Source organism: Capra hircus, chromosome 4 (genome assembly GCF_001704415.2).
Source record: "Capra hircus breed San Clemente chromosome 4, ASM170441v1, whole genome shotgun sequence".
Lineage (NCBI taxonomy): Eukaryota > Metazoa > Chordata > Mammalia > Artiodactyla > Bovidae > Capra > Capra hircus.
In genome coordinates, this window is record NC_030811.1 from 53,774,041 (window position 1) to 53,800,536 (window position 26,496).

The 26,496-nt window shown below is 45.4% G+C and overlaps 1 protein-coding gene across 1 annotated transcript in view; it reads left to right on the forward strand.

Annotated features, from left to right (window-relative positions):
* Nucleotides 1-26,496, forward strand: part of WIPF3 (WAS/WASL interacting protein family member 3) — an 83,762-nt gene that overhangs the window by 48,429 nt on the left and 8,837 nt on the right. Inside the window, exons 3-7 of the mRNA XM_018047101.1 lie at nucleotides 8,772-8,904; nucleotides 12,858-12,989; nucleotides 15,783-16,541; nucleotides 20,748-20,897; nucleotides 21,852-21,953. Of these exons, the coding sequence (XP_017902590.1) occupies nucleotides 8,772-8,904; nucleotides 12,858-12,989; nucleotides 15,783-16,541; nucleotides 20,748-20,897; nucleotides 21,852-21,953 (1,276 nt within the window). The remainder of the gene's footprint in view (nucleotides 1-8,771; nucleotides 8,905-12,857; nucleotides 12,990-15,782; nucleotides 16,542-20,747; nucleotides 20,898-21,851; nucleotides 21,954-26,496) is intronic.

Below are 26,496 nucleotides of genomic sequence, written 5' to 3' on the forward strand. Positions count from 1 at the left end.
GCCATGTGCTGAAAACCGTGCATTTTCCCCTGCAGCCAGCAGGGAGGTATGAAAGGAGAGTAGGGGGCCTATGCTAGGAAAGAAAGAGGTGGACCAGCAGGGTTGGCCCACACAGGCTTCTGTGTTACCTGAAGAGGGAGTTTCAGGTACAGGCTCTTTGCAGTGGAGGGTATCAGCCTCACAGCGTAGAGTTACCCAAAGCAGTTTCCATTTTAAGTGCTCTCTGCCCTCCCCCTGCCAAGACGGCTGCTGGATCACGTTTACTGCAGTTCAGACGGTTCTCAGGCTCCATCACTCAGCCTTGGCTGTCCTTTCTGGCCCTGGCAAAGGCCTAGCACTTAGCTCCTTGGGCCCCAGCCCCTCTCATTTTCTCTCCCTTCTCCCCTCCTCTTCCTTCTGATGCCCTTCTCTACCCCTTGCTTTCTACTCTGGATGTCACACTCTGTTTGACGCAACATCTGTTGTGGTCTCCAGCCAGAAGGCAGAGGGCCCACTGCCCCCACGCAGCTGCAGGCTTCCCATGTGTCTCCTGGGTGTTCACCCTTCACAGTTTTCCTGAGTGGTGTCATCACTAAGACGCAGCATGGTGGGTGAGAGACCCTGACTTGCCTGGGCTCACCGCTCAGCTCTCCTCTTACTAGTGGCAGATAGCCTGCTTCCTCTCCGGGCCTCATCTGTAAACTGGACATAAGATTCATAACTAGTACCTCCAGCATGGGATTGTCCAAATGCCCTGTAAATGAATTAACATACATACAGTACTTGGAGGACTTCCCTGGGAGCTCAGCTGGTAAAGAATCCACGTGCAATGCAGGAGAGACCTGGGTTCAATTCCTGGATTGGGAAGATCCCCTGGAGAAGAGATAGGCTATCCACTCCAGTAGTCTTGGGTTTCCCTGGTGGCTCAGACAGTAAAGAATCTGCCTGTAATGTGGGAGACCTGGCTTTGATCCCTGGGTTGGGAAAAATCCCTTGGCACAGGGCATGGCAACCCACTCCAATATTCTTGCCTGGAGTATCCCATGGACAGAGGAGCCTGGCGGGCTATAGTCCATGGGGTCTCAGAGAGTCAGACCCAACTGAGTGACTGAGCGCAGCACAGTACTTGGGACAGTGCCCAGCGAACACATATGCCTTCCCACTTTGTTTGAGTTATTGCTGTTGCTGCCACACTTTGCATGTTGCAGCTTCCTTACCCAGACTCCAAAGTCACCTGTGTGTGCATAGTAAAGAGTAGGAACTGGATCTCAGTGGAAACTGATGATTTCAGATGAAAGAGAGGAAGGAGTCACAGGTTTAAAGCTTCGATGAATGGGAGAAAACCTTTAACCGAGACAGAAATGCTGGGAGGGACGAGCTGGAACTGCCCACAAGAGTGTTATTTCTTTGGCTACCTGATATGAAGAGACGACTCACTGGAAAAGACCCTGATGCTGGGAAAGACTGAAAGCAGGAGGAGAAGGGGATGACACAGGATGCGATGGTTGGATGGCATCACTGACCCAATGGACATGAGTTTGAGCAAATTCTGGGAGACAGTGAATGACAGGAAAGCCTGGCGTGCTGCAGTCCATGGGTTCGCAAAGAATCGAACGCAACTGAGTGACTGGACAACAACATATTATCTCGCTAGCTTGCAAATTAATCTGCTGGGATGGGAACATGTTTCTTTTTGGTAATAATTTTTGACTAAAATAAATAGAAGATTTGAAACCTCAACCAGTGTTTGAGACATTGTTCCAACTATGTATTATGTCTTTCTTAGCAATTCCTAGTGTCAGGCCCTAGACAACCAATGCGGGGCTCTTTTTTGAGTTTATAAGGTTGTTCTTCCAACACAGGTTTTAAAATCAGGCTTTCTCATCATTTAAATTTTAGTCTTAAAAGCCAGGGAATATTGGTATCATCAAATAAGAGAGAATAGTGCTGAATGAATCCCCATTTCTTGGGACAAAGTGACCAAAGGATAAAGGTATGAAAATGGTTTGAAACACCAGGACTGTGACATAACCTCAAAGGCAGTGACTTCTCTTACCATACCTGCATGTTTTGTTGGAGCAGACAAATGTCAAAAACCCAGGGGCTTGAAGTTTATACAGAGTTCATTTCAACAAAATACTGATAATTTGCTCTCAGTTTTTTTAAAGTTGTATATGCTGGTACTAAAAGAGGAACACTTATTTTTTGCATGCTAAGAGTTTCCACTTGAAAATAAGAGGAAAAACAATATGTAATATAAAAGCTATAGTATTTAGCAAGAATTACAAATGATATGCTTTGGAGGGGGTGTGGATCATATAAGGAAAAGACTAGCTGAAGAAGTTTTAAATAAAAGATCTTGTAAAGGAAGCAGCTTTTGATGTAGAGCTAATTGGGCTTCCCTGGTGGCTCAGACAGTAAAGAATCTGCCTGCAGTGCAGGAGACCAGAGTTCCATCCCTGGGTCAAGAAGATCCCCCAGAGAAGGGCATGGCTACTACTCCAATATTCCTGCCTGGAGAATCCCATGGACAGAGGAGCATGGTGGGCTACAGTTCATGGGGTCACAATGAGTCAGACATGACTCAGTAACTAACACTTTCACTTTTCACTTAAGGGAGAAGCAAAAGTTGGGGCAAGCATGGAGTGCTGGGACAATGGGAGCCTTCCCATAAGAGGCAGAAGCTTGAACACAGGCTTAAAAGTATAATTCAAAGATAGGGAGGATTGCCATACAGTGGAACTGCTTTATAACACCAGTGTGGGTAGGAAAATGTTGGCATTTGCAGGTAAACTCAGCATACGAAATGCAGTCAAGCCCAGGGGTGATATTAATGAGGACTTTGACTTTTTTTACTCCAAGGGAAATGGAAAACCCTTGCAGGTTTTGAGCAGAGTCACCTGATCTGACAGGAGCACTACTAAGGGTAAGCATGTTGTTCTAGGAACAAAACAGAGCTCTTTATCTGGCCTTCCAGGATCAGGAGGCTTCCTGGAAAATAGCCAAGAGACAAGTGTGAAAAGAGCAGAGAGATTAGCTCAAGCTAAGGTCCAGAGGTGAGCTCCAGCATGGAAGGAGCGGTTGGGGCTGGTCACTTGGTTGGGCCTTGTGCAATGTGAAGGGATTTGAACTTGATCCTGAGGGCAGTGGGGAGCCAGCAAAGTTTTTTATGGACATGGTAAGTGACATGTCCCTTATACAGACCACTCGGGTGGCTGTGCAGAGGAGGGCAAGACAGGAGGCAGGAAGACCAGCTGAAGGAATCTGAAAGTGCCTGCATTAATACTGGTGGCCTGCATTAAGTCAGCATCGATGGAGCCAGATTCTAGAGTCATCACCAAGGAGAAGTCACCGGGAGTTTGTGATGCAGTGGCTATTGAGAATGAGGAAGAGAGAAGAGTCTGAGATGGCCTCCAGGTCCTTGGGCATGGAGATAGCTACCAGCATATGGTGACTGAATTGATGCCCCTGGATGAGATGACTTTGACAGATGGAGTTCCTATGGACGTAGAGAATAGGCCCAGACTCCCCTATCACCTATAGCCATAATGAATGGGCCCAAACTCTGCTTCACCTCCTGATAAGGATATGATGCTGTGGGAAGCAGCTCTGTATTCCAGGTAACAGTCCTGGATCTGTAGACAGTTATTTAAGAAACCAGAAAAAGAGGATACAAAGTCCATTTTTAATAGTATACAGTATCTGAACTTCTGAAAATGAGAAATAAAACTGTTAGATCTCAAAATGCTTCATTATGTAACAGCCTGGCTTGTGCACATTCGGGGTACAGGGAACATTGTGTCAGGCCTGACAGGGGAGAGTTCATGTTCTCTGAAAATATTTCCTGTGTCTCTGTTGGATCTCAGGCTCTCTCTTCTACATAAAGACGGTAGCAGCAGGAGGAAATGAATGCCAGTTCTGACTGTTCTTGGAATTCAGATTTAGTAAAGAAATGCAAGTACGCAGGCTACTGATCCCTGTCTGCCCCCAAGTTTAGAGAAGGAAGGGGCGGCTGAGAGCAGGGCTAAGAAACAAGCTGTGTACCTGAAAGCCTGAGTGCTAATTTGAGTTTAACAGCCCCATTGGAGAAGTCACCTTTAGGAGACTGCAAGGCTGGAATCGTACTGCATTGATTGAGTTAAGATCATCTTTGAGACAGACAACCTGCTAGGTTTTGATTAGTATTTCTCACAGAAACCGATATCAATCAAGCAGATGTAGTAATGACATAGGACAGCAGGGTCACAGTAGCAGGTCAATATGCATTTCACTCCATTTGGGCTAGACTGTCATCCTCCTCTCTCAAACTATACTGAACCCTCATCAACACATTTGCTGGAACGACAAATGGATATGCAAAAGCTCTTATAATTCATTAAGACAGGAGGACAGATACCTCGTTGTCCTTGGCCCACTTAGTACTGTTCTAATCTTCCTGATTTACTTCAGTTTTTCAGCCTGTATTTGGAAGGGCCGTGGCCTAAATTTGCATTACTCTTCTACCACTTTGCATCTTTTTAGGATCCGGGCTATTCCATGGGAAGCTTGCTTTAGAAAAACTGAGTCAACAAAAGCTTTGTGTGGAACTCACAAATTGTCACACTCAATAGCAACGTTAAGAAAGAACAGGCGCAAAGGTTCAAATGATAGCTCAGTTCCTTGTTTTGTACGTAGCGGGGGCAGGCAAGCCTGTTGGGTATGTTTGCCATAGAAAAAGTGTTCAGGAGTGACTCTCTCACTCAATTTTTTTAGTGAACTTGCCAATAAGCAGGATTTACATAGAGTAAAAGACTCGGTGAATATATGAAAATCTTCTCTTTCCTGTTTCTGTATCCAGTAACCACAGTAACCAGACCTCTTAGGCTTGATTTTTAAGAAAGCAAATTACAAATGAACTGTTAATAAATATTGCAGGTGGAGGAGACACATCCACCACAGCAAAATATGGTCTTCAGTGTGCTAACGAATATGTCCTTAGATGTCCTTTTGTACAAAACCAGTTGAGCTGTGGTCCCCTTAACTATGAAGTTATTTGCTCTTTCCTACCTCACAAAAGACTGAGGATACCTTTACTAATACCAGGTGAGGGAGCGCCCTCTAGTGGAACATCATCAGGGCAGACAGTCAGTTCCGTTCCTTTCAGTCGCTCAGTCATGTCTTTGCGACCCCATGGACTGCAGCACACCAGGCCTCCCTGTCCATCACCAACTCCCAGAGTTTACTCAGACTCATATCCATTGAGCCGATGATGCCATCCAACCATCTCATTCTCTTTCATCCCCTTCTCCTCCTGCCTTCAATCTTTCCAGCATCAGGATTTTTTCCAGTGAGTCAGTCCTTCTCATCAGGTGACCAAAGTATTGGAGTTTCAGCTTCAGCATCAGTCCTTCCAATGAATATTCATGACTGATTTCCTTTAGGATGGACTGGTTGGATGTCCTTGCAGTCCAAGGGACTCTCAAGAGTCTTCTCCAACACCACAGTTTAAAAGCATTAATTCTTCGATGCTCAACTTTTTTATAGTCCAACTCTCACATCCATACGTGACTACTAGAAAAACCATAGCTTTGAGTAGATGGACCTTTGTTGGCAGACAGTGGCACACGGGAAAAAGGCAGCAAAGAAGAATGTGGGGCTTCACAGGTAGTGCTAGTGGTAAAGAATCCACCTGCCAATGCAGGAGGCCCAGGAGATGTCAGTTGGATCCCTGGGTCAGGAAGATCCCCTGGAGGAGGAAATGGCAACCCACTCCAGTATTCTTGCCTGGAGAATCCCATGGACAGAGGAGCCTGTGGGCTGCAGTCCACGGGGTCACAGAGTCAGACAAGACTGAGCACACACACACACATACACACACACAGAAGGATGTTGAAATGTGATGGGACCTGCCATACCCTCCAGCTGATTTGGAAGATGTCATCAACAAGTCTGTCATGTGGAATTGACAAGAATGTACTGAGGCTTGTGCTCAGTAGAAACGCAAATTCACATCATTATTCCAGGGCTTCCCTGATGGCCGGCTCAGTGGTGGGGAATCCACCGGCCAATGCAGGAAACACAGGCTCAATCCCTGATCCAGGAAGACCCTGCCTGCCGTAGATCAACTGTGCCACAACTATTGGGCTTGTGCTCTAGAGCCCAGGAGCCACAACTGCTGAGCTCATGTGCTGCAACTGCTGAAGCCCACAAGCCCTGGAGCTCCTGCTCTTTAACAAGAGCAGCCACTCCCAGGAGAAGCCTGCACACCGCCACTAGGGAGCAGCCCCCACTCTCTGCAACTAGAGAAAAGCCTGAGAAGCAATGAGGACCTAGTACCGTCCCCCAAAACCATTCCAGGGCGGTACTAGGTGCTTCAGGGCACTCACTTTTAAAGCTCGGGATGGGCAAGGTTAAGGAATGGGGGGTGCATTTGGGTAATCAGTTTAAAGATGGAGTTTAAAGACGGTAAGATGAACACCCACACCCCTTCTCAGGGATTGTTAGAGTATGGTTCCAGTCGCTTTTTTTAACAGAAGAATGCAAGTCATTGTATTGTTTATCTCGTAACTAGGAAGAAAATTACAAAACACTAATCCCGAAACTGTAATGCTAGATTTTTACAAAAATGTTCATACTTCTCTTGACTAGGGTCGTGATATTTCTGTTTGCCTTTTATTCCTGTTACTAATTGTTTCTAAATACAAGAGTAAAGTTTATCAACCTTAAAATTTTGAAGCTTAAAATGACTTATGGGCTAGTGGTTTATAGAGAAAGAGTTTAAAGATCGTCTTGTGTGGGAAATATCCTGCTGTACATGTGCATTCGTACATATACACATAAAAGATGTGTATCGTTAGGACTGGGACCTCTGGCTCATAGCTCAGCTGTTGACCATCATCAGTGAGCTCTTCTCAAGAGGTCAAAAGCATGTTTCCAGGCAACAAGAAACTGACTTTGAAGCTTGTGCCCTTCAAAGCCTGTGTAAGATGCATCACCTGGGCCATGGAGTCAGCTGGTGAAAATGCGGACTCGGCACCTTTTAACTAAAACCGCAACTGCCTTCATTTCCAGTCTGTGACACTGGAGAGTCTTTGGTTGTTCTTTTTGGCAAATGGCCATGTGGAGAAAATGGCTATTGCAAGAGCTTGTATAAGTTCTGTCTGTCCTTCAAGGACCATCTAAGGTCTCCTGTCTTCCTCTAAGCCTGATAAATATATCCTTCCTGAACTCTTGGAGTCTTCCTCTCTGTGCGACTCACGTGGACACGCAGTCACATGCTGTGCGTGAGTGTATCATCTCCCTGGTGCCTGCTTATGCCCTTGAGAGCAAGACCAGTGTGTTATGCATCCTGGGTTTAGCTCATTCACACTCATTCATTCATTCATCCAGTAAACATTTTTTGAGCCTATCTAGTACCAAGTTTTCTGAAAAGGCAATGGCACCCTACTCCACTACTCTTGCCTGGAGAATCCCAGGGACGGCGGAGCCTGGTGGGCTGCCATCTATGGGGTCGCACAGAGTCAGACACGACTGAAGCAACTTAGCAGCAGCAGCAGCAGCAGGGCCAAGTTTTACTCGCTGGGGAGGTATTAGGGAACAAAATGAACAAGATCTCTTTCCTAAGAGAGTCTTGTGGGGGTGGTGAATCTGCAACTCATAACCACAATTGGAAATTTTCCACAAGGAATGGTAAGTATAAATGTATACACTGTGACAAACTTCCAGGGGATAAAGGAATATGGTGCCCTAAGAGAGAACCCTGGGTAGCCTTATTTAGGTTAGGCGCCAGAAAAGACCTCCAAAGCGATGTTTAAGCTGAAAACCAAAGACATGGTATTCCCCACACAGCAGGTGCTAGAAAGTATTTCTCATCTCGAGAAATGTTTAACCAGATCTTAGGTCATGTAATATAAGCCTTCTAATTGTGGAGGGTCCTCCTGGCTATGTCTTCTAGTGTGACCTCCCCTCCCTTATTTGCCACCAACCTGTGTATCTTCTTTCTGCTTCTCCCTGGTTCTGATAGCCCATGAAGACCCCGCTGTATCAGCACAAGCTCTAGTGGAAGTGAAACAATCGGACTTCAGTGTTACTTGTAGAGGTTATTCTCATGAACGTGTTTACAAAGCATTTTTGTAGTCCAGAGAAGACTTGCCCTAACTACAGCACCATGACCTTGATCTCTGTAGCGCTTCAAAATAAAAAGCACATGGCCTTTGGAATTCAGCAGATCTGGGTTAGGACCTAGCCCTGTGACTGGGAAGAGATTTCATAGTCCTTTCTCACCTGTAAGATGAGGGTAAACTCACTTGAAACTCACAAGATTTTGTGAGAATTAAAGTAACACACTCAGACACAGAGAAGAAAGCAGTCACTAAACTTTCATTGCCATCTCCTGCACTTCTTTCTTTCTGAATTTGGTCCAGGAGGGGACCTGGGGACACCAGGCAGGGTAATTATTCAGAATCTGAGAGCCAGAGTCGGGAACACACAGCCAGAAGCCCAGATAAGTGGATGGGGCTCACCCATGAGGAGGAAAAGGGGCCATGAATTAGGGCTCTTTAAGATTATGGGAGCTTCAGCACAAGAAAGAGTCTGTTCTGGGTCCCCAGGGAGAAGGATGTGAGCAGGACAGGAGGTAAGCCTCCCGCAAGACCTAAGACCCCTAGATAACTGCACTGGGGAGAGTGATACAGGGGAGAGCAAACAGGGAAAGCGGAAAAGTATGGGAGGGGAAACTTACCTCAGATAGGACATATGGCTTACTTGCAAATGTTATATGGAATTATAATCAAATCCCTCTTATTCCCTTACAGGTAAGTGCAGATGCTTCCAGCTTGAGAAAGGCAGATGCCAAAGGTCGGAGTGCACTGTTGGCTGATATCCAGCAAGGGACTCGCCTCCGAAAAGTCACGCAGATCAATGACCGCAGTGCCCCGCAGATTGAGGGTAAGTGAGCATCCAGCCTGCCAAGAGCCAAGGGCAGGGCATGTGAGGCTCAGCCAGACACTCCTGGCTTGCTCAGGACAGGGCCACAAGTGCTAATCAGGACACACATCTGGCCATCTCAGACCTGCTCGGTGTACAGTCTACATGGGTGAGAGAATCAGAGCTACCTTTCCTGATCTGCTGATGATGTTTAGCATATCTACCATCAACTTTCAAATGCTTTAAAAAAAAAACTTCATGGTAAAATAATTATTTTAATTGTTTTAAAATAACACAATATAAAACTCATCATTTTGACCATTTTAAAGTGTCCAATTCAGTGGCATTTATATATTCAGTGTTGTTGCAACCATCACCCCTGTCTAGTTCCAGACCATTTCCATCACACCAATAGGAAACCTATACCCATTAGCTAGTGGAGGTGATGGAATTCCAGCTGAGTTATTTCAAATCCTAAAAGATGATGCTGTTAAAGTGCTACGCTCAATATGTCAGCGAATTTGGAAAACTCAGCGGTGGCCACAGGAATGGAAAAGGTCAGCTTTCATTCCAATCCCAAAGAAAGGCAATGCCAAAGAATGTTCAAACTGCTGCACAATTGCACTCTCATATGCTAGCAAAGTAATGCTGAAAATTCTCCAAGCGAGGCTTTAACAGTAGGTGAACCAAGAATTTCCAGGTGTTCAAGCTGGATTTAGAAAAGGCAGAGAAACCAGAGATCAAATTGCCTACATCTGTTAGATCATAGAAAAAGCAAGAGAATTCCAGAAAAACATCTACTTCTGCTTTATTGACTATGCTAAAGCCTTTAACTGTGTGGATCACAACAAACAGTGTAAAATTCCTAAAGAAATGGGAATTCCAGACCACCTTACCAGCCTCCTGAGAAATCTGTATGCAGGTTAAGAAACAACACCTAGAACCAGACATATAACAATGGACTGGTTCCAAATTGGGAAAGGAGTACGTGAAGGCTGTATATTTTCACCCTGCTTATTTAACTTCTATGCAGAGTGTATCATGTGAAATGCTGGGCTGGATGAAGCACAAACTAGAATCAAGATTGCCAGGAGAAATATCAATAACCTCAGATATGCAGTTGACACCACCCTTATGGCGGAAAGTGAAGAGGAACTAAAGAGCCTCTTGATGAAAATGAAAGAGGAGAGTGAAAAAGCTGACTTAAAACCCAACATTCAAAAAATGAAGATCATGGCACCTGGTCCCATCACTTCATGGCAAATAGATGGGGAAACAATGGAAACAGTGAGAGACTATTTTCTTGGGCTCCAAAATCACTGCAGATGCTGATTGCAGCCATGAAATTAAAAGACACTTACTCCTTGGAAGAAACACTATGACCATCCTAGACAGCATATTAAAAAGCAGAGACATTACTTTGCCAACAAAGGTCAATATAGTCAAAGCTACGGTTTCTCCAGTGGTCATGTATGCATGGGAGAGTTGGACCATAAAGAAGGCTGAGCACTGAAGAATTGACGTTTTTGAACTGTGGTATTGGAGAAGACTCTTGAGAGTCCCTTGGACTCCAAGGAGATAGAACCAGTCAATCCTAAAGGAAATCAACAGTGAATATTCATTGGAAGGAGTGATGCTGAAGCTGAAACTCCAATACCTTGATCACCTGATGAGAAGAACTGATTCACTGGACAGGACTCTGATGCTGGGAAAGATTGAAGGCAGGAGGAAAAGGGAACTACAGAGGATGAGATGGTTGGATGGCATCACCGACTCAATGGACATGAGTTTGAGCAAGCTCCAGGAGTTGGTGATGGACAGGAAAGCCTGGCGTGCTCCAGTCCGTGGGGTCACAAAGAGTCGGACATGACTGAGCAACGGAACTGAACTGAACTGAAGATTTGATCGTATGGATGTTCAACGATGTATTTACCCATTGTGAAGTAACATTTAAAGATCACTTGTGCTGTGTCAACATAATCCTCAAATTGAATGAGCAAGAAATTTAAGTCTCAACCCTAACAAATGCAAAGATTTCATTTTCCATAAGGAAAAATATTTCTGCCGAATTCTCTCACAGAATCACATGACTATAAGTTTCTATGTCTTCTAGAGTATGATGGAGTAAAAGGAGCCTTGTTCCTGCCATCAGATGACCCATGTTGAGTTCTGATTCTGCCACCGTGCACACCAGGGAAACCTCTCTGAGACTCAGTTTGCTCATCTGCAAAATGGGGGGAGATAATAATACCTGCTCTCTTTTTTGATCAAGATTGTTGAAGGCTGAAATAATATTACAGTGAAAGAAAGTGAACGTGAAAGTCCCTCAGTTACGTCCAACTCTTTGTGACCCCATGGACTATATAGTCCACGGAATTCTCTAGGCCTGAATACTAGAGTGGGTAGCCTTTCCCTTCTCAAGGGGATCTTCCCAACCCAGGGATCGAACCCAGGTCTCCCCCATTGCAGGCAGATTCTTTACCAGCTGAGCTACAAGGGAAGCCTGGTATATACAAAGTATGGCACAAACCAGTACAATATTGTAAAGTAATTAGCCTTCAATTAAAATAAATAAATTTTTAAAAAAGAAAACAAAAGTAAAAAAAAAGAAATATATCCAAATATAAGGTGTTATTATGGCTCCATATATTTTGCAATGATATATGATGGTTATTCTCAAAGACAGTCCTAAAATACAATTGTATCTAATATCTGTAATTATATATGTCAATGTACGTGATTAGGCAAATTATTTTAAGAAACATTTGCAGCACTGATACAATAAAAATTAGTTCTGGCTAGACCCACCATCTAATTAGTTAAGCCCAACTCAGTGGACATGAATTTGAGCAAACTCTGGGAGCCAGTGGAGGACAGAGGAGCCTGGCATGCTGCAGTCCATGGGATCACAAAGAATTGGACATGACTTAGTGACTGAACAACAGACAAGTTAACAGATCAATTCATTTTATTGGGACACTCATTTCTTTATCATTCTAGTGAAGAGGTAATGTTTAATGTTAATACTAGGGATAATCTGGCCACATTCCTCCACCAGTAGGCACTGTGCCCTGATTTCTCTGTGCATATTAGCTTCAGGCTGTAAACAATGTCTGTCAGAAATTATTGTAAGCTCAATGTCTTCTCATTTTATGTAGTTGCTAATCACACACATCTGGAAAGCTGGAATTAGTGACATCTCTCAGGAGCTCAGGAGCTTTCTTTCCTATAGGAAAAAAAAAAAAAAGTGCAGGGAAGAGCACTAGGCCCAGGGAGTGTGAGTTGGGGAAACAGAGAATGAAAATGCCAAAGAAGAAATCACTGCAGACCGTTACTTCCTGCTTGCAAATCCTGGACCAGGCTCTGTGGACCAGAAGTTAAAATTATTGCCTAAATTAAATCTATGGGTTTTCTTTGTCTAGTCCTCCCACAACAGTCAAGTGAAAATGGGGTCAGCTCTTTACCTACAATGTTTGGGTTTTCTAATTTTAAAGGTGCCATCTACTAAATGGTTTTCCCAGGTGGCTCAGTGGTAAAGAATCTGCCTGCCAATGCAGGAGATGCAGGTTCAGTCCCTGGGTTGGGAAGATCCCCTGGAAGAGGAAATGGCAACCCACTCCAATATTCTTGCCTGAAAAAATCCCGTGGCAGAGGAGCCTGGTGGGCTACAGTTCATGGGATTACAAAGAGTCCACAGACTGCGCGCACACACACACATCTACTAAATGGCAGTATAGTGATGCCTTTGTTTTGATCCTTTTTCAGAATGGTTACTACTGATGGGTCTTTGGTAGCCTGGAGAGGGTGGCAGACAGGCCGGGGCACAAGGCAGGGGTTCTTGAGAAAGATGTTGAGTAGGAGAAGGGTAACACTGGTGGGGGGAGAAGGGAAGGCTGCCACGGGCAGTGTTAGACCATGGCCAGGGTGAGAGCTGGCCACTCAGGTCCACATCTACTTGCCTCTTCTCTCTCCAGGTTCTAAAGGAACCAACAAAGAAGGAGGAGGGCCTGCAAATTCTCGAGGGGGGAGCACACCTCCAGCCCTGGGAGATCTGTTTGCTGGTGGCTTTCCAGTTTTACGCCCGGCAGGCCAGAGGGATGCAGCAGGTAAGGAAGAGTTCAAATTGGCTATGTTTGACTCTTATCTCCTTATGACAGGGCATAAGTGACATGTTTAGAGGAAACAGTCATGTAGTAGGAGATCACCTCTTTGGAAGCATAAGTACTAGAAGTTTTCAAAACACAGAATTGTTTCTAAGAGATCTTTGAAATCCTCATCCTGTTTAAATCATCCCATTGTAATCACTGAAGAAGGAGTTGCCATAGTGTGGCGTGTTTAGCAATGGTGTGATCGTGGCCCACACTGCAACGTATGGATGTAAATCACAATAGAAGGTCTTCGTGACGTCACTGTGGACTCACTGGCAGTGTGAGTTGTGATGGGTCTCTAGCATCATGTCTGTTAGGTGTTGCCATGTAGCAAACCCTAGACATCACTGGCTTGTATAGAATGTGTGATGAGACTTCCATGCAATACGAGGTCTCCTGGAAACATACACAGATGGGAGGAGGAAGACATATTTCATCTTTTGATAAACACCCAGGCTCAAAAGCTGATTCCTTCCATGTCAGCAAAGCCCCCGTGATGCTCTCGAGGTGGCCTTTCCCTACCGCTTCATGGTCTGCTCTTGTGTTTCCAGTTGGATTTCGAGGGCTTGTGTTCATGTGATGAAGGAAACCCTTCACTTGGTGCTCACTGTCGGAGCCCTGTCTGCTGCCTGGTTTCCTTGCCAGAGCTGATTCTGACTCCTGTGGGTCTCCCCTTGAACTCGCTCTGCTCAGCTCTCTGCTTCTTCCCAGAATGGGCATGCACACAAGCTGGGCAAGGATTTGTGCTGTCCTGGCTTCTGCTGCTCACATGGTGATACAAATGGGTTTGCCCATCTCTCAACAGGTTGGCCATTTAGTAAGTAGAGGCTCCTGTACTTTAAATGACCCACTTTAAGGGTTTTGGAATCTCAGATACATGGTGCTCTCAGACACTTTAAAACTTAAGATCAGTTATTCAGGGATTGATTCTGCTACTCAGACTTGTTACCTCTTTAAAGTCATCTGGCTGGTGGGTAGAGAGGGACGCCTTGCCTTGTCTGAAGAGCTGCCTAGGTCCTCCATCTTCATCCCTGTGGACTACTGAAAACAGGCTGGAGCACTTGGAGGCAGGAATCTCTGAGGCTGACACCTACCCTGGACCTCATAGAAAATGTCTCACACTGGAATCACAGGTGGTAGATCCTGACCCTGAAAAGGCCAGGTGGGGACCTCCTGCTGCTGCTCATAGACAGTCAGCCATTCTGGCAATGCTTGCCTTAGCACCCTGGTGGAACCAAGTCCGCCAGGGTGGATGCACAGCCATCCTCCACAGCCATCTAAAAGAAAATTTCAACAGAGGAATAATGACAGCTCCACCCTGCCTCCAGAAGAGGGTTCCACAGTTGAGACTCATGTCATGAGTCATGTGTCCAGGTGGCTGTCGCATCATAGCCAGAGTAGGGTCATCCATTTGGAAAGCCAGAGTTACTGTGGTCCTGCTCACTTAGTTTTAGCCCCAGAGTCACCTCTTCCATGCCCTTCCGTGATCGGCCTGCCTTTTGGCACCAAGTACTTTTAGCACCTGGTTTGGTAAACACACTGGAGACTCAGGGACGGAAAAGCAGAACCACCAACAGCTGCTGGCATTATAATTTGATATGAAACCTGTGTCTCCTATTCTGCAGCACCAGGAAGCTGAAGGTGTGAGAAGCAAACGTTGTCTAGTGGTTTCCAAATATTTTCATAGAGATTATAAAATATACAGGTGCTGAAAAATGTATTCCCAAAAATTCCTTTTAGGGAAAGTGTATTTATTTGGAAGAAATGTCTTAATATGCCTCCTAAGTGGAGTGATACTCCAGGGGCATATTTAAGTGACTGCAGAACTTTTGTGCAGTAAACAAAAGGGACTTTTTTTTTACTTTGAAGTGACAGACGAGGAAAAAAGGGTAAGAAGTGGCAAGTAGGGTGAAAGTGTGTGCAAAGAGTGAGGAGGCCCCAACCAGGGAGCACCCTCCACCCGAGTCTTCCATGACATACACACACAAAGGCTTACTGTGAGCAAGTTGTTGTTGCTGTTGGCATTGGATTTAAAGAGACATTGGATTTCAATTTGGGGTTGATGTGGTGAAGGATCTACACGGTAAGAAAACCAGGAGATCAGGAGACAGCAAGCCGCTTAGAAATGGGCAAAAGCCCTTGGGAAAGGGATCTTTGATTTTCCAGAGGGTATGGAACTGGGAGGTTCAAGGTCATTGGACCTGCATCCCCAAAGCAGGGTGTATTCCCATTGACTTTCCAATCACCTAATATATTCAGGGAATCTTGAATCTCCTCTCAAGTCAGAAACAAAGTCCATATTCACAAAATGCTGGAGTGAGGAAAACCTCCCTCGTCAGGAGCTTCTGGTTGGTACACCCGCAGATGCGGCTGACCGGCCTAGAGCATAACAGGGTGAGGGTGAGGGTGGCCTTGAGAGGAGGAAGGGTGAAGGAGGTCAGGGCAGCCCTACATCCTGGTCAGAGGGTGGAGGTGGGATACAGCAGGCAGCCGGTGCCACAGCCGCAGTCTGGCAGCTCCAGCTGGGCTTGTCTCACTGGAGGCCAGTGTGTGTCTGCAGGCAAGGGCCTTGGGCCGGCCCTCTTGGGTGCCAGCTGCTCCACCTGCAGCCTCCAGTGGACACGCAGGAAGAGAATGACCAGCATGCGGTTCACTGAGGTCGTGCTGGACAGAGCCCTTCACTAGGGCGCACACCCTAGGGTCTCTCCCAGTTCTACCCGCTGAGCTAACCCAGAATTCTTTCACTTTCAGGTGGCAAGACCGGCCAGGGCCCTGGCTCCCGAGCGCCTTCTCCACGGCTTCCCACCAAAACTATCAGCGGCCCGTTTAATCCCCCTGCCTCTCCCAGGCTAGGCAACGCCTCTGAAGGGCACGGCGTGGCCAGGGCGGCCCCGCCTCGCCCCAGCATGCCCGCTCCACCTCCCCCCACCCCGCCCCCACCGCCCCCGCCCCTACCCCCACCCCTGCCCCCGTCCTCCCCGGTCAAAGCTCCGCTGGTGTCCCCCGCTGGCCCACCGACCAAAGGGAGCCCCCAGGTGGTTCCACCACCTCTGCTCTGCACACCGCCGCCTCCTCCCCCGCCCCCTCCTCCACCTCCGCCACTCCCGCCGCCCCCGGCCTTGGGTCCCAGTGACAAGTCAGCGAAGCCCCAGCTAGCCCCCTTGCACCTACCGCCCGTCCCGCCCCCTCTCCCTCTGCTCCCTCCCTGTGGGCACCCCGGGCTCAATGCAGACGCTGCCAGCCCGGCCCAAGATGTACGGGAGCCTCCCGCCCCGCCGCCCCCGCCACCTCCACTCCCCCTTTACGCTTCATGCACCCCCAGATCTTCTTTGCCTGCGCCCCCTTTGCCAAGTGCTAACAGCAGCAGTGAAGTCCCACCCCCGCTGCCCCCCAAATCCCCCAGCTTCCAGGCCCAGCCACCCAAGCCCAGCGGGCAGGCCTTGCCGGCGCCGCCTGCCCCTCCGGGATCTCAGCCATTCCTGCAGAAGAAGAGGCCCGGCAGAGGCCCCGGTAAGCACTGCTGTTCTGGTCCCGGGTGGTCATCTCGGAGGATCATTTTTTTGACCGTTGGCAGCAGCTCTGGAGGCGCTATGGACACCCCCAGAGGCCTGCACCTGTGGCCCATTTGAGAAAACCTCCAGGACGTCTTAACTCTGAATTTTGTTTTAGATCAGACCTGTTCAGTGCCCTGTGGAGCAAGAAAAACTTGTTTTATATGACTTTATGCTGAGGTATTCAGGTTAGAGACAGGAAACCAGGGTAAGGGAGGCTGGAAGACTTGTCCAAGGTGGTGCAGACCACAAGCTAGGGATTCTGGCCTTAATCACCTTGCCATGACTAGCTGTGTGACCCAGGGTGGTTCCTCAGCCTCTCTGTGCTTTCTTTTCATCTGTGAAATGGGCATAGCAATGATTCTCCCCTCATGCAGTTGTCAGAACAGTGAGATCTAGAAAAGTCTGTTTGTTTTTACTATCACCATTCCCCTGGTTGGGGCAGCTATAAGTGCAATTGTTTCTAGAACCAGCTCTCCTGTGTAATTTTTGTCTGAGTTATAGTCTGGCTTCCAGCCAGGATTTTCATCGATCCTGAGTAGATTAGTTTAGCATTCTGCCATATTTTTGGCAGGTTCTCCAGCTGACTCAGGAAAATTGAGGGTCCATATTTTTAGCCAGACATTAAAAATAATCCCTTCATGTTTCCAGCAGAGATGATCTGGATTGAATATACGTGCTCCATGACTATGATTTCCATGAAGTGATGAGGCTTCAGTCACTTTCAGTGTCCTTCTAAATGGAAAGCACACTACACATTCACACACACCCATGTACACACACACATACACACATGCATGCTGAGTCTTTGTGACCCTAGACTGTAGCCCGCCAGGCTCCTTTGTCCATGGGGATTCTCCAGGCACGAATACTGGAGTGGGTTGCCATGCCCTCCTCCAGAGGATCTTCCTGACCCAGGGATCGAACTCACATCTCTTGCAGTTCCTTCGTTGCAGGCAGATTCTTTACCACTGAGCCATAGGGGAAGCACCCCCCCCACACACACACACAGACACACACAGACACTAATAAATATATGTACACACTCATCAAAACCTACATCCACACACATAGCCCAACATATATCCACAATTATACACACAGGCTCATATTCCTTGATTTTTTCAGAAAAAAATTTTTTGAGACAACATTCTTTTTATTAATTGAAGCATAATTGATTTAAAATGTTATATTAGTTTCAGGTATACAACATAGTGAGTCTATATTTTTATAGAGGATACTTCATTTAAAGTTACTGTAAGATATTGGCTATGTTCCCAGAGCTGTACATTACATCCTTGTGTCTTATTTATGTTATACCTTGTAGTGGGTACCTCTTAATCCCCTTCCCCTATCTTGCCCTGCCCTCACCCCTCCCTACTAGTAACCGCCAGTTTACTACAAAGATAATTTTTATCTTTTATTTACAAAGATAATTCTCTGTATCTTTGAATCTTCAGAAAATCTTTTGATGCAGAAAGTTTCTTAAATATATATCCTTGAATTAAAAATAATACAAGCTCATTGTAGAGCAAATAGAAAAAAATGAAATCACCCATAATAACATCACCCAAAAGTAAAAACTATCATATGTGGATGTGTTTCTTTTTTTCTTTTAACATACCTACATATTTACATGGTTAATACGATTTTGTATATACTATTTTCTATTCTGTTTTTATTTAAAATAATATTAAAAGCAGTTTTGATGTAATTTGATATTTGTGAAATTGTTAAAATGTATCTATAAGCATATTAATATGATAGTTGATATGTACCATATTTTTAGTGTTAAGATATTTAAGTTGATTCCATTTTTTATTATTACAAATAATATTGCAGGAAATACATTTGTAGCAATTGTAGTCTACATTTTAGATTTTTATTTTAAAGGATAAGTTCCTGAAAGGGAGTTCGTGGTACAAAAAGCAAGGATATTTTTAAGGCTTTTGATCACCAGAGATAAGATTTTAATCATTCTCTTCTCAACTGACTAACCATAATGTCCAGCATTAGTACTAGCGAGCCCCTTCTTTTTTTTTTTTTTTTTTACCAGCTACATGCCAGGTTCCAGCTTGAGGCTGCAGGATGGGTTCAGGCATGCTGCATGTGTTTCTTTTTTTTTTTCTAATTTTTATTTTTACTTTATTTTACTTTACAATACTGTATTGGTTTTGCCATACATTGACATGAATCCACCACGGGTGTACATGCGTTCCCAAACTTGAACCCCCCTCCCACCTCCCTCCCCATAACATCTCTCTGGGTCATCACCGTGCACCAGCCCCAAGCACGCTGTATCCTGCATCGGACATAGACGGGCGATTCGATTCTTACATGATAGTATACCTGTTACAATGCCATTCTCCCAAATCATCCCACCCTCTCCCTCTGAGTCCAAAAGTCCGTTATACACATCTGTGTCTCCTTTGCTGTCCTGCATACAGGGTCGTCATTGCCATCGTTCTAAATTCCATATATATGTGTTAGTATACTGTATTGGTGTTTTTCTTTCTGGCTTACTTCACTCTGTATAATCGTAGTGAGCCCCTTCTGAGGCGCATGATTCCTAAATGTTTAAGATAGGGTGAAAAAAATCAGTGCTTTAGATTCAGAGAGATCTGAGTTCAAATCCTGCCTTCCCACCCTCTTCTGTTTTTAATGTCCTTGAAGCTTGCTTTTTTAAATTTGACAAATGGAAATAGTAACAATAACACCTTTTACAAAGGATTGTTATACATACCAAGTAAGGAAGTATGCCTGGAGTGCTTTGCCTGGGGAGAGGGGTAGCTAGGGGCTCAGCAGCCTGACTTCCTTCTCTGACCAAGTGGAGAGGCAGCTTCTCACCCAGAAGAGGGGTCCACAGCCCCTTATCTTCTTTAGTCCCCTTGTGGGAATAAGTAAATCCTAGTGGATCCTGGTACAGAGGAAGGGAAGACCGGCAAGGAAGAGGAGGGAGACAGAAAGGGAAAGGCAGAGGGTGGAGCTGAGGGGCAAGGCGCACTGATGGCCGCGGGGTGGCCAGCTTCGGCGCTGCAAACCGGATGCCGGGCTGGGTGCTTGTCTGGCCTCTTCCACTGTGTCTTTGGACATGAAACTTGGCTTTCCACGAACAACATGAGGGTAATTTCTGCTCAGACCAACCACAGGGAAGAGTAGGAGATTGTACTTGTGAACATCTTGGCACAGATACTGATGGTGCAGTTGTCATCATTTCAAGAGCAAAGTGAAGAGACGAGTACCCGAGTTGATGTGCCAAGGCAGCAGGTGATTAACTGCCAAATGAGTCACAGGAAGAAGTCATGCAAAGGAGATCATCAGGGAAGAATTCATGAAGTAGGTGGGATTTGAATTGGGCCCTGGGGACCAGGTAGGCTTTAAATTAACTGGAAGGAGAAACAAAGGACTAAAGTGCAGGAGAATGAGTATGAGCAGAAACGCAGGGGCAGGAGCAAGCCCCCGCCAGCCTGCTCATCCAGCCCCACCCCAAGTCTCACTGATAGAGAGTCCTTCCCTTGCATAGGATTGTGCAGTATCTTCACTTCTTTGGGCTGTACCATCTGATGGCAAGGGTTGATACTGTCATAGCAGCTAATATTCATTGAGCCCCTACTACATGCCACTTTAATTAAATCAACTCGCTTAATACAGTCCATGGAATTCTCCAGGCCAGAATACTGGAGTGGGTAGCCTTTCCCTTTTCCAGGGGGTCTTCCCAACCCAGGGATTGAACCCAGGTCTCCCGCATTGCAGGTGGATTCTTTATCAGCTGAGCCACCAAGGAAGCCCAAGAATACTGGAGTGGGTAGCCTATCCTTTCTCCAGCAGATCTTCCCGACTCAGGTATCGAACCTGGGTCTCCTGCATTGCAGGTGGATTCTTTACCATCTGAGCTACCAGGGAAGACTGAGCTTGTGTATATATATTATTATTCTCATTTTATGGATGAGGAAACTGAGGCACAAAGAGGTGGTGTTACTACTCCAGCAGGAGGACTGGGACACAGTCCCAAGAAGGTTGGCTCGAGAGGCTGCCTTTTCACCATCATATCATCTTACACCCAAAGATCTCAATACCTCACCTCTCCCAGATTATAGCATCTACCATCCTAGCATCTTCCATCTGAAAGTCCTGTATCTGAATACACTGTCATCTTCTCTGCCAGGGACCGGTGGGGGAAAACTCAACCCACCCCCAGCACCCCCTGCGAGGTCACCCACCACTGAGCTTTCCAGCAGGAGCCAGCAGGCCCTAGCCTGGACCCCGACCCAGCAGCCTGGAGGTCAGCTGCGGAATGGAAGCCTGAACATCATTGGTGAGTGGGGTAAAGAACAACCTACAGGTTGTGTTAAATAGGGTTTCTTTTGAGGCTTTCTGGGGGAGGGTTTCCCGAATCTACTCCCCAACCTTCTGATTGAGACTACAGAGAGAGAAGAAAACCAGCATTTAAGTTCTGTGTGTGTGTGTGTGTGTGTGCACGCACGCACGGACGTGCATGTGTGCACACCTGTCTCCATGGAGAAATCAGACATAAGCCTGACAGACTGATTTGCACAAGGTGAGAGGATGGATGGAAGGCCCACCAGCAGAGGAACAATTAAGGCAAACCTGTGGAACTAGGAAGGAAAGTCATCTGGGGTCAGGTGTGACCAAGAATCTTTGGACCCCTTGGTGGGCTGAGCTACTGTCACACCCAAACCCTAGATCACAAAGCAGGGACTCAACTCATAAAAGAGCCACAAGACCCTTCTCCTCTTGCCATCAGGGGCTCATGGCAGAACCCATTTGCTTTGGGAAGCCCTGATCCCCAACTGAACACAGGCTGGGCTCCTTCCCAGCAGCCAGGCTGAGGACTCCTGTTCTTTCTACCCCTCTCCACCCCACCTAGAGTCCTCCTCAGGAGCACAGGAAAGACTGCAGGCCACAGGGACTTGGCTGGGCCTTTGTTGCTGCCAGATTCCCCACCTCTGACTGTGGGCCCTGGATAGGCCTGTGGCACTTCTGCGCCCTTTGGGAGCTTCCTTAAGACATTGGTTGAAGGAAGTTGGGTAGATGATGGGAAGAGTCTGTGACTTCACTTGTCCTGATTCCCCCTTGTCCCAGATAAGTATTAATAGTAAAAGTTAAGAGGTAAATGGATGTCTTAGAAGAGAATAGCCCTGCCATTAAAAACTTGCACTGAGCAGGCAAACCTGTTTGCTCCTGGAAATTATTAAAACTCGGATCATCATAGTAATGAGAGTGATTTTGCGATTTCCCTTGTGTGCAGATGACTTTGAATCTAAATTCACATTCCATTCCATGGAAGATTTTCCTCCTCCGGATGAGTATAAACCATGCCAGAAGATTTACCCCAGTAAGATCCCCAGAAGTAAGTACCACCTCGCTAAGACTCCTGGTTTTCCCTGACCCTCCAGAATTAGGTGCTTGGGTGTGTGGCACTGACGGGCCACAGGCTATACAAAGGAACTCTGAGTATCTACCTGGGCCTGGGTGGATGATGTGGCACCAAGAAGGAGGAGCAGGAAAGGAGCTGGTTTCAGGCAGAGACAAGGTTATCAGTCAGGGCAAGTGGATGTGCCTGTGGGGCTGCAAGGTAAAGGTGACCTGGACCAGGTTGAGCAGGGGGTACTCAGGTCTGAGGCTGAGGGGTAAGGTCAGGAGTGGCAACCTGCTTTGCAGGTCATCAGAGCCTTATCCTAAGCCAGGGATTAACAAATATTTTCTTTAAAGGGCCAGAGAGGACATGTCTGAGGTTCTGCTGGCCATCTGGTCTCTATCACAACAATTCAACTCTGCTGTTTCGGCATGACAGCAGCCATAGACATCACATAAAGAAACGGGCGTTGCTGTCTGCCAGTAAAACTTTATTTGGGAAGGCAGGCACTGGCTGCATTTGGTCTTCTGGCTGTATTTTGCTAATCTCTGCCCTAAATCAGTACAAAAGAAGAATTTTAAAAGTCTTTCTGTTATATAGCCTTTCTCAGTAAGTGCTGTGTAGTTCTTCAGCCTTCAGACTCTAGTAGATTCTAATCCAAGTTGGCTACATCTGGAGCCCATGGTAACTAGTCTCATCCCTGAGAATAGAAGAAAAGCTTTACCCCACACAGCTTACCAGGGTACACAGGTGGCAGTCAGTGCTGTGATCCCCTCCATTCAGAGAAATGTTCAAATCAGTGTCCACACCAGAATAATCTCCTGGTGATCAAGAAGTAGTAGTTAAAAAATAAACCCAACCTACTCATGAGTGGACATCTTACAGACGAGAAAGGGCATTTGCCATTTCAAAAAGAAGATATGCTTTGGGAATGATATGGCATTGCTGAGCATGAAACATTGCAGGAGCCTCCTAGCACAATTAAATGAGCCTGTCCCTGCCATTCCTGGGCGCCGCGGAGAGAACCTTGTTGATTATGTGAGTGTGAGCCTGATACAGTTCATGCTTATCTGATTACATTTCTTCTTACAGTTTTCCTCTTGTATTTCTGCCATTGACCTGTAACCCAAGATTAGAGGTCTTCATGGTCTGGGAGATGACTTTGGTTCCATCAGATGAGGCTATTTCCATGCTCTTTTGTGACATTTCTGGAGCTCTGTCTCTACCTGCTTGCCTGCTTTCTCTCTGTCCTTCTGACGCACAGCACACAAACCCCCTAAGGCTTCGTGCTTTCGGTGCTGTCTTCCCTGTCTCCACTCTGCAAGTATGAGCTGTTTCTTTCTTTAGCAGATGACTTTGTCCAGTTTTTTTAAATGTTTTTTAAAATGCATTAGGTTCCTCAATTTACTAAACAGAATTACCATATGACCTAGCAATTCCACCCCAAAGAATTGAAAGCAGGTGTTCAAACAAGATATCTGACAGGTATTCATAACTATTCACAATAGCCAAAAGGTGAAAAGTACCCGAATGCCCAACAAATGGTAAATAGATAAACCAAATGCTGTGGAGCCATGCAGTGAAATATTATTGGACAGTAAGAAGGAATGAAGCAGTGATACCTGCTCCAACATGGATGGACCCTGATAACACTATGCTAAGTGAAAGAAGCAGACATAAAGGCCACATATTGTGGGATTCCAGTGATACGAAATACCTGAAATAGATAAATCCAAAGACACAGAAAGTGGATTTAGCAGTTGCCAAGGGCAGGAGGGTATGGAGAATGGGGAGTGACTACTAATGGGTATGGGTTTCCTTTGGGGCTGATGAAAATGTTCTGCAACAAGGTAGTGCTGATGACTACATAACCATGGGAATGCACTAAATGTTGTTAATAGAAACTTTTATATTATATGTATTTTACCACAATAAAAAGAAAGTGCAAAACCCTATCACTAGGAATCTTTGGGAAAATGCGTAGCTCACAAATATTCATTAACTTTAATGACGATAGTAAGGGTGAAGTCATCATCGTATGGACAGATACTTATTAAGCCCCTTAGCACTGCAGAGATTTAGATAAATGATCCCGTTGATCTATCCATGAGAGAGTCATGTGCTGGTGAAGGAAGAGAGGATAGACAGACACTGAAATATAAAATTTCACTCTGGTGTTCCCAGCCAGACTGTCCTCATCATGGTCAGTTCACTGGGAAAGTGGCTGATTGATTGTTTTCATCCCAACTCCTTTTTTCTTTACATTTAATTGTGGTTTAAAAAATAGATAATATGAAATCTACCATCCTAACCATTTTTATGTATACAGTCCAGTAGTGTGAAATGCATTTACACTCTTGTACAACCAGTTTCCAGAGCTCTTTTCATCTTGCAAAACTGAAACTCTATACCCATTAAACAATTCCCCGTTCTCCCCTCCCCTGGACCCATTGTTGTACTTTCTGGTTCTCTGGTTCTGAGTCTGACTACTTTTGGTACCTCATTTAAGTAGAATCACGCTATGTTTGACTTTTTGAGAGCAGCTCATTTCATTTAGCATAATGTCCTCAAGGTTCATCCATGCTGTAGCATGTCATAGTTTCCTTCCTTTTTCAGACTGAATAATATTGCATTGTATATATTTATCACATTTTGTTTATCTGTTTGTCCATCAGTAGACACTTGGGTTACTTTCATCTTTTGGCTGTTGTGAACAATGCTGCTGTGTACACAAATGTACCAATAATTCTTTGAAACCTTGCTTTCAGTTCTTTGGCGTATATACGCAGAAGTGGAATTGTATGATGTAGTAATTCTATTTTTAATTTTTTGAGGAACTATCATACTGCATTCTCTTTTACATTCCTATTAGCGTATACAAAGCTTCCAGTTTCTCCACATCAGCACCCACACTTCTTATTTTCTGGTCTTGGTATTTTGTTTTGTTTGTAGCCATCTTTATGGTATGAAGCTATATCTCATTGTGGCCCAATTCATTCTCTAAAATACACTTACTTTATACTTATAGCAAAATTGGCTACCATTATATCCATTAGCAGAGAAACTTCTCCACCAGACACTGAAGTAACAGCTCAATGTGGTTCACACCATAACATCAAAGAAATAGATGTCCCAGTACTAAGAGAATCAGAAGACAATGCCTGTGCCAAAGTATTTCTTCCAGCTTTTACAGAGGGCGGTTAGGTACTAAGGACCTCTGGCCTAGTGTGCTTATCTTAGCCACGCCTGATTATTACTGGTGACCACATCCCTTCGTGTGGTCTTCCCTGAAGATCACTCCAGATAAAACAGCAGCCCTTCCTGTCATTCTCTTTATGCTGCCTTATCATTTCTTTAAGGCATACATCACCTCCTGATATATTATATATTTACCTGTCTCCTGTCTATCTCCCAAGTACAATGGAAGGCTCTGGAGGGCTAGGATAATATCAATTTTTATTCACTGCTCTATTGTCAGCTCCCAGCATGGGGCCAGGCACTTGTTTTTGTTTAGTCGCTAAGTCTTGTCTGACTCTTTGCAACCCCATGGACTGTAGCCCACCAGGCTTCTTTGTCCGTGGGATAATGTCCCAGGCAATAATACTGGAGTGGGTTGCCATTTCCTTCTCCAGGGGATCTTCCTGACTCAGGTATCGAACCCACATCTCTTGCATTGGCAGGGGAGTTCTTTACCACTGAGCCATTAGGGCCAGGCACTCACACTCAAAAAATACTTGTTGAATTAATCAATAAAAAAATCCACATACATATATTTTAATATGTTGCTAAACCATTTACAGAAGAAATTTGAAAACAACACAAATTCCCAGCAATGAGATAAAATAAATTAGGGCAGAACCACCGGGTAGAATGTTCTGCATCTGTTATAGTAGTGCTATTGAATATTTAGTGACATGGGAAAATGTCAGTGCAACCTTGAGAAGAAAAACAAAACAACCCAGTATACTAAAATTACAGTAAGTAAAATCTAGGGGCTTCCCTGGTGGTCCAGTGGTTAAGAATTCGCCTTCCAATGCAGGGAGTGCAGGTTTGATCCCTGGTCAGTGAGCTAAGATCCCACAGGCCTCACACCCAAAAAGAAAAAGGAATATAAACCACAGAAGCAGTACTGTCACAAATTCAATGAAGGCTTTAAACAATGGTCCACATAAAAAAAAAAACTTTTAAGAAAACCTAAATCAACTTTAAAAAGAAACTGTTTCATGAACTTATGTGGAGAGGGAGCAGTGGAACAAAGAAAGAAAAGAGAGAAGCAGCTAGAAACACATCCACTACAGTGTTAGGACTGGTTATCCCTTAGTCACGGAATGCTGGGTGATTTGTATTTTCCTCATGGCTCACTATTTTGTCCAAGAGTTCTAAAATAAATATACATTACTTTAAAAAACATTTAAACTAATTTTAAATTCCAAAATTATGGGGTGAGGGTCGATGATTAAGCCCACCCCTGGTCTGAGTGCCCAAGGAGGGAAGTGAGGCCCTATAGTGTATAGGGTGACTCTGTAAGTTCCCTAGA